This window comes from Trematomus bernacchii, unplaced genomic scaffold, assembly GCF_902827165.1.
Source record: "Trematomus bernacchii unplaced genomic scaffold, fTreBer1.1, whole genome shotgun sequence".
NCBI lineage: Eukaryota > Metazoa > Chordata > Actinopteri > Perciformes > Nototheniidae > Trematomus > Trematomus bernacchii.
Window position 1 is genome coordinate 8,076,438 of NW_022987593.1, and position 13,772 is coordinate 8,090,209.

At 40.5% G+C, this 13,772-nt stretch overlaps 1 protein-coding gene across 6 annotated transcripts in view; it reads right to left on the reverse strand.

Moving 5' to 3' along the window:
- The window catches only part of dclk2a (doublecortin-like kinase 2a), a 36,487-nt gene extending 23,694 nt beyond the window's left edge, over positions 1 to 12,793 (reverse strand). For all 6 annotated transcript variants that reach the window (XR_004555845.1, XM_034130218.1, XM_034130216.1 and 3 more), the window contains exons 1-2: positions 12,072 to 12,793; positions 6,793 to 7,130 (exon numbers count right to left, since the gene is read on the reverse strand). Coding sequence is in view for 5 of the 6 variants with exons in the window: in XM_034130218.1 (XP_033986109.1) it covers positions 6,793 to 7,130; positions 12,072 to 12,477 (744 nt within the window). In the remaining variant the exon portion in view is untranslated. The remainder of the gene's footprint in view (positions 1 to 6,792; positions 7,131 to 12,071) is intronic.
- Between the last annotated feature and the right edge of the window lie 979 nt (positions 12,794 to 13,772).

The following is a 13,772-nucleotide window of genomic DNA, read 5'->3' on the forward strand; positions in this document are numbered from 1 at the left end:
CTGTGGTAAATTCCAGATCAAATTCCTAATTCTGATTGGCTTGAGCTTTGTTAACTTGTAGTAAGTGGATAGTTTAACTGGACAACTATGACACAGGTCTGTTTTTGTTAATTAGTTATAAATGATTCCTTAACGTATTAAACTTTAGGTACAGCCATAAAAGGTGAGGCTTAGCTTAAGAGCGTATAGCTTTTGTAATATGTCTATCCAAAACCAACAACCCCAAACATCCCCACCTTATAAGCCCGTTATTGGAGGCCCAGGAACTTGTATTATTTGTTAAACAAAGATGCATGACCCAAATCATTCAAATTAGCTTGAATACATTGGGCAATATGTTGGCAAATAGCTATGGTATAAGTAGAATAATGCTCACCAAACACTACTTGAAGTTCAGACAGTAAAAACTTAAGGAGTCCACGGTGAACAGAAACTGAACCTAGCAGAAATGGTTCCTGGTCGGATGGTGTCACTGCGCTGGTGTCAGATGGAGCTGTATGCTAATGACTGCCCAGAACAATAGGTGGGCATGTGAGTTTCATGGCTGTTGACCTGAATGGTGGTGTTTAATCCAGACTTGGCCCTGAAAACAGCTCATGACTGTCAATCAGATGGAGCCTGTGTGGCCATGACCCCAGCTACTGAAACAGGGACACTAATCTGTCTAGAACTGCTTGCAAGTTTTTACGGTCCTGCAATGTTCAGACACCTTAGTGAATGTAAACCCTCTAACTGTTGTTCCTGCGAACACATGCACTGTAACTGTTTGAGAGTATTGGGGCCAGGAGGCCATCATCATTAGAAGCGTGTCATGTGAAATGATGCCACAGTGCTTCAATGTCACGCTAACAGACACCCACCTCTCATGTGTATGCCCCCAAAACCCAGCAATCCATGCACCATGAACAAGCTAGCTGTTATCTTTATGACATGGGGATCAAATATTTGTGTGACTCTGGGGCTGAATTCACTAAAGCAAGTGTGTTATCTTACCACTACTATGAGTACTTCCACTTTTAATGTTACTTAATGTTCCATGAAAAAAAATGATCTCGCAAAGTACATAATATGAAATAAACAAACTTGTCTAATCATGTCTACAGATTGATAATTCGGCAGTAAGGCACACATTTTAAAGTGCTTTTGGGACAAAGAAAGTTAACATTTGTAGAAAAATGTCTGACAGTACAGGCTTGAAGATGCCACTTAAGATAAGGGAAGTCTGTCAGTATTTTTTGAAATGTACTCTCTACTTACTGCACTGTTTTCTGTAAGAAATGGTAAGAAAGAACGGTGCATTTTATATTTCAAATTGAAGTTTGTTGAGAGTAGTCCCCTGCCTGCTGCTGCTACCCACAGCATAGCACAAAATGATTTGCAGCCTGATAAACTGCTGCAGTATCGAGACATGCATGTGACCTTCAAGGTCTGTTAGGCACACTGTATGCATGCAGAAGCATTTACGCACTTGCCTCTAAGAATTACAGACAACAAAATGGACAAAACTGAGCTAAAAAACAGCAGGAATGTCTTTCATCATCTACAGTAATAATGCTTGTGCACATTTCAGTTGTGCATTTCTTTGGTTTATTATAGAAGATACAGTATGCCCACCCATGCCATGATGTAAACAAAGACATTCCATCTGACTTTCCAATTATCAGTGCTGAGTCCCATTTCCTCCCCACGCTTGCTGTGTGTACAGAAAAGGTCTTTATAGATTTCAGGGAGATGAGCATGGAAGCTCTCAAAGCTCAGGACTGTTTCGGTTCCTGGTTAATGGGCGGACTGGCTGTCATCCTGATAACATCACTGAGTAAAAAGCATTGGGAACATCGGCCATTGTATTTTAGGATGTTCAGGCAAATGTTTTTAACGAGAGACAATCAATGTTTAAGTTATGTAAATGTTCAGCCAGGACATACAGTAGCTGTAATCTATAGTTTTATCACTACATGAAAAAGAAGTAATGACTTGATATGGATGTAGTGCGCTCTTGCTAATTATTCCATTGATGTTAAAACCACATGATGAGTGCTGGCCAAAAGAAGACAAATATAAGAGGAAAACTTTTTTGATTGCAACCATTTGCAGCAAGGTATTATTGAATATGTGTTATAGGTACATTAAGAACAAGCAGAGGTGGCTATATACGGTGGTCTACTACAGCATTTAGTTTGTACTACAGCAAAATTGTAGTGTAACAAATAGAAGATTAAATAAACAAATGCTATGAATCCAAGATTGGGGAACTATTAACAATAACAACGTATTATGGGATAATACTTCTTTAAAACAACCAATGTTATCGATTATTCTCTCACATCAACCACAAAAATGGGATTTCTGCTTAATGCTATAATGTACCATATTGACCTAATGTTTTAATAGCAGTACCAAAGACTGACTGACGTTGATTATGTGTTAAGGTCAGAGGGGGCTTAAGGTTATTTTGGGTAAAAGGCAGGGAGATATCCTGGACAGTATCCAGTTTAACCAAAACGCACTGGGGTAAAAAGGAAGGTCACCAAAAATGGGTAAAATCATTTGTCAATTATCTGATTATAGAGGTCCTTGAATCTGACATTGAATTGGGAACTATACTGTAGATAGGGAGATCTCTCTGTGTGTGTGTGTGTGTGTGTGTGTGTGTGTGTGTGTGTGTGTGTGTGTGTGTGTGTGTGTGTGAACCCAATGTTGCCATGGAGAAAGTGACCAGAGGGTCTCATACATTATAATGCAGCATCCTTTCAAATAGGTGTTTCCATCCCTAACACGAGGATCATGTAACTGAAGTGGGAATACGAATTTGTAATGTAATTACGGCAAACAGAAGTGTTGTCAGCTGCTCTGCACAGTGGGATAAATAGTCAGGGTGGTAACAAGGGGGGGCAAACAGGCACTCAAGAGACTGGGGGCTGGGGAATACGCTTTGTGTCCATTCACCCTCCTTCTCTGGCAACAACCCTCTTCTTCTTCCCTTTCTACCTTCCATCTTTTGTCAACACGATTCTCAGTCAACCACTCTGAGCTGACAGCAGTCTTAATGTGCCAAGGTGTAGCCAGGTCAGTGCCAGGTCAGTGCCAGGTCGCTGCAGCTTAGTGCTGCTGTTCAGGACTCACACAGGATAATCTATCCAAGAGTACAACTGTGTCCTATCTCACTTTCCAAATGCGACAATGTGACATTCACAACCACCTCACGTCCTGATAGGCCAGCTATGAGGAGGAGAGGAAAGGCAAGGGTTAAGATTTCTCTCCTTACAATTCAATACGTTCACTTTCTCCTTTTGTTTATCTTCTTCTTTCTACAGTTCCATTGACAGAGCTTAAATGATTCATAAATAAAAAATACAACTTAGCAAGTACTGGACCGTTAACTGCTCCCCAAATTAATGAATGCATCGATTAGACAGTAAAGAAAAGGAGAATCTTATTTTCCGCCTGCCCAGTCAGCTTTGAGATGTAAAACAGGGGTTTCTCTGAACAGCAGCAGCTGATTCGGCTGGCCCTGATAACCAAGATCTACAATTAACATTCAGTCTGAAGAGCATCTTTGATTCGAGGAGGGAGAGTGGACAGAGATGTATTGTGCACTCACACATGCATGTCCCTGAATACACACACACCTGACAGCTGCACTTTAACCCTCTCTTCCAGCTTATAGGTCTAATTATCCGGTGGTGGCCAGGGCCCCAGTGGGGGGCCTCTGAGTGTGTGTGCGCGTGTGTGTGTGTGTGTGTGTGTGTGTGTGTGTGTGTGTGTGTGTGTGTGTGTGTGTGTGTGTGTGTGTGTGTGTGTGTGTGTGTGTGTGTGTGTGTGTGTGTGTGTGTGTGTGTGTGTGTGTGTGTGTGTGTGTGTGTGTGTGTGTGTGTGTGTGTGTGTGTGTGTCAGTGGGAGGGGGCTGTAGAACGGGTGGCTGGGACCAGTGATTTGATTTTGGAGGAGCAGATGGCAGGCTGCTGCTGGAAGGCATTTGGAGCATGTGTGTGTTTGTGTTTTTGGGTGAGGAGCCTTACTTTTTAGGAAATAATTATAACATACACATAAAACAAAGCACTGGTATCTAAACTAAAGATTAACATTATTTGTGACCATTTGTGAATACATATGATACTAAGTCACTGTACACTTCCTATTTCTTTCATTGTACAATGCACTTTTCACACATGGACAACCAAACATTAGGAACACCATTCAGTTCAACATTCACAAACAAACTACAGTCCCCAAGACGACGAAGCAGTTTAAAGTCTAAAAATGTACTGGATAGAGTCTGTCCCTCGCCTCCAGTCTAGGAGGCTGTATGCTAGTTCTACTCTGAACATGCTGTAATTGGTGTCGATCTTCCAGTCTGACTTGGTCTGACCCCCCAAGACGTCAGTGTTCTTTCAAAGGAACTGACACTAGAAAATGCCCTTCTTTAAAACAACCAATGTATTTGATTTTGTTTATTTTTTAAACACTGTTCCATTTGATGTATAAGAACACATATTTATGAGATGGATGTCTTTGCTTGCAAGTGAAACCCATCTAACTCTGAATTTAAGGGGAAATTATCCTATTTGTTTTGCATTGTAACAAAGCTTTTCTTAGCTCATGAAAAGTTGATGAAGTTTTGGACATACATGATTTTTACAGGATAGCAACTACATGTATGTGGGAAAGAGGCTTCCAGCCACCAGTATGGCACCACAAAGGATGTGAAAAGAGGCTTATCAGTACAGAGAGGATTCATGACAGAGACATCCAAACAGTCAGCTGCTGTCAGATTATTGAGACAAGTTAAGTTTAGGAGACTGTTAGCTCCTCTTCAAGCTGAGCGGGGCAGAAGCTAATGTTTTCCCATTCAATTCTCTAAGAAGGCAATACGGAAAAATACAGTAAAGATTATGTTGTCAGATATAACAATTTATTTTGTCACTGGCAATAAAAGCCTCAGCCCTTGTTAAATAAAACATCTACTGACTGAATTGACTGATACTATCATGGACAGGATACTGTCAGGAGTCAAGCTCTGGTGTCTGGATCACGTTACAGGCTTAATGGGTTAAACCTCTAAATCACACTCTTAATTTCATTCTGAGACACTCCTGTTGAAGCCAAGAGAGTCAAACGATTCTAAAGCAAAGAGCCAGTTTTTAAGTAGTGAATCATACATAATGGCACAAACACACTCACTGCCTTTCCAAAGGCAGCTACTGCTACTGGTTAAAGCTCTAAATGGCTGATTCAGCTAAAGTGACAGCTGAAAAACTAGAACATATTTGATTATTAAAACACAGTCTAACCCAATAATACTTTCTTGTCACTTTCTATGTTAAGGCACCATTTAGGTACAGGATATTACTTTTAAAAAAAAATTCAAAAATAGTGGAGCTGTATGCTGTATATGCTTCATTTGATTTATGAAAACAATGCAGTTACAGAAAGGGTGCTTCCTCTCAATCTGTCTAATAATATGCTAACCTTTTTGGTCTACAAATGAATTGGAAACTCACAACATAGGGAAATAATGGAAAAGCTAGTATGATACAGTTTACAATAAAAATGTAAAAATGTAAATGTTACCATAGTAACATTTATTTGAATGTACTCCGTAAAGTCCAATGAAACTTTCTTCATAGCATTACAGGGTGTGAAATGGCTGGGAAGAACAGCTGGTCTGCACAGCTGATCGAGTTGGTATTTACTACAGATGGAAATTGAGAGATAAATGATTTATGTGACAGATATGGGACTGAAATAATCACAGTGGAGAATCAAATAAGATTCTCACAAGAAACATAACTGTGTGCAGCTGTGGACGAACCATATAATTGGACATTTTTTGTTTTAGTACCTTGTTTTTGACCATATCAATCCCTGACATTATTTACCATTTTAATCTAATTTGAAGTCTTGAGTACAGCTGTTATTCTATTATCTGAATAATGGAGGAATAACAACAATTCAATAAGCCTGGTATTTAGTCAAATATTTGTTTAACTACTGGGGGAAATCATATAAATGTGCATAAAATCACATACATTTTATAAATGTGATTCTGTCAGACCCATGGACACGTTCATCCCCTGAAGTCTCAAACAAGCCTTCATACCTCCTTAAGGTTACCAAGTGTTTGCATACAAGCTCCTTAATTTCCAGTTTATTTTTGACCCAGTACTTTTGTTTGGTTTCTTACATTAAACAGCTTTACCGATTTATCTATCCGACTATCCAGATGAGACAGCATCATATCAATCTTTTGGATTAGGGGCACCATGTGTTCAAACTCACCTCATCTCATGACACCAGGGACCCTAAATGAGAATCTCAGATGTAAATAATACTATATATGAGTCCCAGGTGGATAGGCTTATAGTAAAAACAGTCTCAATGGCTTAATGGGATGGCAAGGTATTGAGGAAACTGTACTGATGGATATAGCAAAACGTAAGTGTATTCATTAGTGCCTTGTTGAAATAATCGTGGCGTGTAATTATGTATGGATGATTAAATGGGGGGTAATTACCTAGACTGCTGACACAGCTGAAACCTATAAATCACAGCACTTTTTGGAGATGAAACCTTTGGCTAAAAAGCTCAGCTGCTCCATCTGGTTTTCATATGCACACTATCCAATTTCATCTCACTGAAAACACAACTCCTTCCAACTGTCAATGACTTCATCGATATTGGCAAGAAAAAAAAATACTTGTTTTCTCTAACTTGTTTTTCCATGAGTTTGGTGATTACCAAAGCTGCAATAATCATTTAAACTAATCCCAGCATGTATTGTAAGAGACTCACCTGCTTGCCCTCCAAAGTGTACAGCCTCCTCACAGCTCCAGAGTCCAGCTTGATAGCGTCTGTGATGTCAGTGAGCACCTGATCAAAGGAGTGAGCCGTCTTCTTGTTGAGCAGCACCCGCACTGCTTTGCGGGGTTTCACTCCGCTGCGGATGACTGTGACTAGTTTGGGTTTGATGAAGTCCTTGGACTCACGCTGCAGATCGCTCTTGGACGGGAGGAGACAGGAGAGGGAGCGCGATGTGCCTGTTTTGCTGCCCACGGCCCAGTTAGGGTTAACGTTCTTGTTGTAGTCCACTCGTCTGAAGGGCTCGTTTGAGGCACACACATAACTCTCACCTGAGGGAAGAAAGAAGGTGGTAGAGTTGATCTCTTGTCTTCAAATACCACACAATATTTTTGACCCAATATCTGGATAAAGATATTGCAACAATATGTTTATGTTAACTATACTGTAAGTGCTTTCATAAAATATTTACACAATGAGATATCTGATAAATTATCGAGTCATTTTGATCACTGAATTAGTCAAAACAGATAATATAAAATTATAAAACGACATCACTTTACTACACTGTTTCCTATAAAACCAGAAAAAGACAACATTTAGGCCATAAAGAGATATCCAAAACACAATAACCAGTCATTTATCCTAATATCTTATATCGATATACTGCCGAGCACTATTTACTATGTTTAAGAAATTCAAAAAATGTGTTTTAAATTAAATATTGGAAAGATCCCACACACATACTGCACATACTTTGGATCAGAATTCATCTGACATGTTGGGTATGCATATGCATTATGCAACATAAAAGACCATGTCCACATGCCATATGGGAGTCAGAGGGACAACACAGAGTTAACATTCCTCAGTAGAAACAGAAAGGCGCATTGAGAGGCCGGGCCAGTACCACTGTCCTCTCTCCCCTTCAGCTGCCGAGCTGCTGCGTTGGCCTTCATCCAATGCAAAGCACTTTGTTTTATCTGCCAGCCTTACATTCCACGTTTTAACAAGCAAATGTTTCCCCTTAAGAACAAAGTTATGTGACGAGTACAGGGCCGAAACATGTTAACCACAGGAGGAATGTCTGGTGATTGTTTTGAAGGCTGAGTGTTGGATGAGAAACTCAATGCTGTTCCACTCTGAGTAAGACAAAATCATTTCTGTTCATGCTACCTTCATCACAAAAGTATTTACCACACAACATGGATGTCTCTGAGAATAAACTTCTGCTTAACAGACACTTCACTAAGCGTACAAGATACTCATGTTCTAGCTAATATCCACGGTTTATATCAGTGAAGATATTTAAAGGGCTAGAGGATAAATATTTCTCATCAAAAATGTCAAGGAGCAAAATAGCAGGCACACATTGAGAAACTGAAAAACCATAGCTTGGTAAAATGTCTGTCATGCCTTAACTCTGCATTTCTGAGTCATTTGTATAAACTGCATAGCACTGAAACACAGGCTAGATTAAGCTGAATAATGTATAATCCTATAAGTGGACCAACCTCTGAAATGTACTAGTATACACCTTAAAAAGGTTTGTGGGACAGTGTTAAGAATTGTTCTTGAAAGTTTTATTATCTTTTGCTAAACACCTGTTTCTACAAACAGTATCAAATCCAAACTATACAATTTTAGTTATCCGACGAATGTCAAGACAAAAGAAGCGAACTGCAGTGAAAGAAGGCCAGATGAGACAGTGCGTCCCACGATACCTGGTCTTATTAAGCTCGCAATTAACCAAAGGCTAATTAAAATGCAAGGCCACAGCTGGAGGGATTGAGCTTTGGCTGAAAACTAAAACAAAATATAACTGGGGGTGTCATTCATCGGGGGGACAATGACAGGATGCTGGAATGACCTCAGATGGTGACTGGTGACAGGCTATTCCCCGAGGTGCAGGGGTCTCAGGTGCTACATCCCTCAGTGATGTGAGGGGAGCCCCAACCAGCCACCACTGGCTGCTGTCCTCATGTGGACCACAGATGAGCTCAGCTTTAACAGAGCTGTCTAACATGTCCAGCAGCTTTAATGCAGTGGTCTCACATCTGTCAACAAACCAAAACCAGAGCAATGGCAGTGAATGGGTATCATAAAAAAGGGGTTTGGGGGGATGGTCCCAATCTGTTGCTTAGCTTATTCAAATAATGTCAAATATGTCAATGTCTAGTTTGTTCTTTTATCCAAGAAATCCCTTTCAATCAAGCATACATTAGTGATGCAGCTCAGCAGTGTTAGCCTCGAGCCATACCCCAAAAGCTGCAACAAATTAGGCATTTAAAAATATTCAAGACTGAGCGGCTCCTAAAACTGTGAATTTACAGTATTAACCACAGATAATTAAAACCTAAATTGTTTAAAACGGAAGGTCTCCAGGCAAATACAAAACAAGTCTTGTTCATTCACAAGATTTCAATATTTAAAAAAAAAAACTGTGATTTATCCAGACAATAAACACATAATTTCCTTTTATTGTAGGTATAAAAGTATCTCTGTGTTAAGATTTCTGTAATTGTTTAACTTCTATCAAATCTCTGGGGTGGAGGGTTTAGTTTTACAACTGTGTTCCCATTTATAGTTTTAGATATTAGCCTAATTAACTTTTTACTGATGTTGTTTCCAAGCTGTGTAAGGCAAGTGCTGATGTGAACCTTATTAGAACTAGAACCAAAACCAAAACCAGGATGCTTTTAATGTGAATAAGTTATAGGAAATGCAATTTGTGTGTCACCAAGTTGGCAGAGCTTAGCGGTGCTATTCTTCAATACATACAGGTTTAAAGAACTGCATATTGACCAATGTGGCACTATTTGGAAAGCAGATCAGTTTTAAATATTCTGGGAAGGACAAAAAGCCACAATGAGCTGAAAAGGGCTGCCGGCACTTACTAACGTTTCTAGCAAACCTCCAACACGTGATAAAGGTAAACAACTCGACCTTGCTGTGCTATCAGCAGAACACTCCCACCTGGCCAGCGCTGCTCGACTTCTCCCGGTTGCTCTTGGCACGGCTCCCTAAGAGCTGACCGGTGGGTTTAATAATCCCATCCAGCCAGAGGGGACACACATGCGAATGGTGCTTATTGGGTTTTTACACAAAAGAGCCCCAGCAGGCCTCAATCTATGGAGGCAGACTGCTGAGCTGTGCAGTAATGTGTCCCTTCTCTGTCCATTAGATGGGCGAGTAAACAAGAACAAGACACTGATGCTCTGCCACCCTGCAGTGCATCTCACATCTGATTTGACCTAAGTCATAAAAACACTTTCCCACTTGCCCCTCAAGGTATCAAGCCATGTAAATAGTTGGCTACTTTGCTGTGTTTTTTAGTTGTCTTACTTGACTTTGGCCATTATCACAATACAAATAGATTGAACGAAGTTTAGTAAAGGGGCTCACAGTATTTAAAAAATCTAATTCTAAAACTCAATATGAATGTGAATTAAATGGAAACGGGACCATGGAAACACCCCCATCAGGGTTCTTCAGAAGGACCAGGTTCACTCATGCTGTATCCATATGGATTGGATTGTAGTTTATGACCTGCATGTGTTCAAGTTTTCAGAAGAACTGAGACGGTTGTGTGCGGTTAAATTGGATTTTCAATCCCCTTGGATGTTGGACCGGCTGATGTGAGACATTCAATTCTTGGATAGAGAAGTTGTTTTATCATTATGTTGGATTATCTGTTTGAGTTTTCCACCTTTCCAAAACTTGGGTGATGATGTGAACACCATTTATAAAAATAAAAAAGTCTACAAAAACGTTACATCCAGAATAAATGAAACACAACTAGTAATGCATGTATGCCCAGGATCCTCATTTCACAAGAGTTTCCTGCACATTAAGTGCAGAGGTGCAGTGGTAGACTGCCAATGCACCAAAACTACTTTTGCTCAAATTGCCAAACTAGTGAAGCTACAGAATTTAGATCAGGCTCTGGCCTAAATCTTCCCCAGTCATTCAGGAGAGGGGGCATAGGAAATCAAGTTCAAGTTTTATAAGGATGTGTGTGGAAATAGACGAGTGTACAAGAATAATGACTGTAGTAAGACGTCTGTGGATCCTGAGTGTGTGTGGCAGAGCCGTGACCTCTCCTGTTAAAAGAGGATTGCAGCAGGTCACAGTGCAGACACACACACACACACCAGGGCTGAACATGAAGATTATCTTATTACTGAGAGGCCACAGTCTGTCCCTGCAGGGTGAATCACACTGCACGAAAGGGAAAGGGAAAGGGAAGGAGAAGACTGTGCTCTATTGGTGTCAGCAGTGCGAATCTGCCTTTGACATAATGTCATAAACTTAAAATAGTATAGATAACTTGTCTGCTAATGCACTAAACTAAATTTGTTTAGGGAGTAATGTCAGTCCTGCAGTTCCTCACCAAAATGACTGAACTGATCCTGAACACTTCTACTAATGACTCGATCATTTAACTTGATAAACTTGACTTAACCGATTTTTCCAAAATTGTTCTCACATTTCCGGAATTAAAAGCCATTATATCGCCCCTACAGTTTAACAAACAAACTCGATGGGGGAGGGAAACTTCCATCTTTCAAGCCACAAGGGTGAGATCAATTTAAGAGAGCATCCAATGGACCCTGCACCACATTCATCCCACATTTGTTCCCAGGCAGGATTGCACTTAGAGCTACACAAGGCATTTTCAAACCAGCACAAACTCAGCTCACTACAAACTAAAAAGGGGAGAGAGTGAAAGAGTCCAGCTGAGATCAATGGACCCTGAAGGCATTAGCAACCTGTGCAGAACTAAAGCTGCACTGAGGAGGGGTCTGCTTGTCTGCATGCACGACACTGGGTCAAAGATGTCAGAACAGTTATGTCAATGATGCAAGGGAAGCTCTGCACTGCATCCATTATACTGTAATGTCCTTCAGAGGTAATTTGATAGATTTAGCTACAGTAGAACTAGAGGAGCACACAACTACACTTTGTCTGGCACAACTTTCCTGCAAATGGCAACATAGACATCCAATTCACAAAGTAAACAGCATCAAGAGCCATTAGGGGTCAGCCCTTATCAATGTGAATATGTTCTAAAAGTGACTTGTGAAAATGTTGGCATAATTTCCCTGGAGCTACATTGATCAGTTTGCATGGACCATTTAGCCAGTGCTCAAGGCAAACTGAGCTTTTATAAAAATCAATGTAATGACTGAATCAATGCACTCTATCATCAATATAAAGTATTGGCCCTTTTTCATGATTGGTGTTCACATAAGGTCCATTATCACCCTTACCCTCTACTAACTCATCCAGACTGGTGATCCTCTTGCCTCCATCCAAAGCGTATAAGGTCCGGACTCCTTGAGGAAGGTTGACATTGTCCGACAGAGACCTTGTGAGCTCCATGAGCAGAGCATCCATGGACCGGAACCTGTCGCTAGATATGGCATACACCAAACCTTTAAAATATCTGTCCCCATTGCGATAAAACCGCACTTTTCTGGCTTTTTTCTCAGAGGTGAGGGACTGGAGGGTGCGGGTCCGGTAGAAGCTACAGTGCGCACTGTTCGCTGGGCTGGGGACCACCCCGTTCCCTCTGGAGCCGGACTGGGACCCGGAGCCAGAGTTAGTCCTCGGTGTCCGGTGAGGCTTCTCTCGTTCCTCAAAGTGTTCAAATTCAATACTTCTGCTTAGCGACATGTTGACCAGCTTTCAGTCTTCCTGTTTTAAAAGAAATCCCAACCAGAAGGAGGATACACGCGTGCGTCTCCTGTCTGCGACCCAGTCAGCTGTTGTGGGGACACTGTGTGACTGTACCCGTTACTGGGGACAAGTCCAAACGCTATAAAAAAAATAGCTAAAAAAAAAAAGAAACAATGAATTGATTTACAATAACTAAAGTAGTAATCCAAACGCCAGATCGGGGTTATCCGGTTGAAAATGTGTCGAATAAAGATCTGCTGTGTTTGACAGGCATTACAGAGGACCTGCAGGTAGGTTTTCAAACAACGCAGCAAATGTTGTTAAACTTCGGCGCACCGCAAAAAACACCGCAAGCCGCCTCCTTCTTCAGCTCTCATCTTGCCTCTGATTGGCTGCGAGCTCAAGCTGTCAGATCAGTGGATAAAGAGAGGGGGGGCTTCCCCCTGAGGCTCAGGGTCCTAATGCTCTCTATTGTTCTGATAATAAATTCACAAGAAAACTATTAAGTTTAGCCTATTGTTTTCAAACTGTAAGAATACCATAGAAAGTGTTTCTGCAAAATGTGAGAAAAACGCTTAAAGTAAAGGCCAAAACACCTTGAAAGTAATAGCCTACTGGTAAACTAAGTTATACTGTATTATACAAAATAGGAGGATTAATATAAACCTATATTGATGTTAAATTCGTTCATTTGTCAGACACTTTCACTATTTGTTAGAATGATTCAATTGATAACTGCAAAGTTAAATCTTTTTTGAAGAAATATTTTTAATAAACTGAGAAGGCTAATTATTTATCAGAGATTTTTTATAAATTGTGTTTTTTTTGTATCTGTTTCTGATTCTGATTGAGCCTGTTTCATACAATTTATCCACGAGCTGAACACAACACATTGTATTCCCTTTATTTATTTGTAAAGCTTTAAACCGTCAGTTGATATGACAGCCATGGATTGCATTCAGAGATTGAAAGGTAGATTGCAGACTTAAATAGTCACACCATGTTTATGAATATAACATACACATTGTACAATATTTACATAGAGACAGTTATGTTTGTGTATTAGGACATTAATTCAGTTTGGTTATTTTGCAGAGTGCAGCAAAAACTAAACAGGTCTATGTCTGCCAAATAGTGAGCCTGGATTAAAGAGGGCGATGCCAGTTTTGCCCACCACCTGGTGGGTTCCTGGTAAACTCACCACCACCCCCTGCCAGGATCTTAAATAAATGCGTCACCACCTGGCCTAGCACAGCACGGACCTGAGCCACTGTCACAGCGGCTTGTCAAGA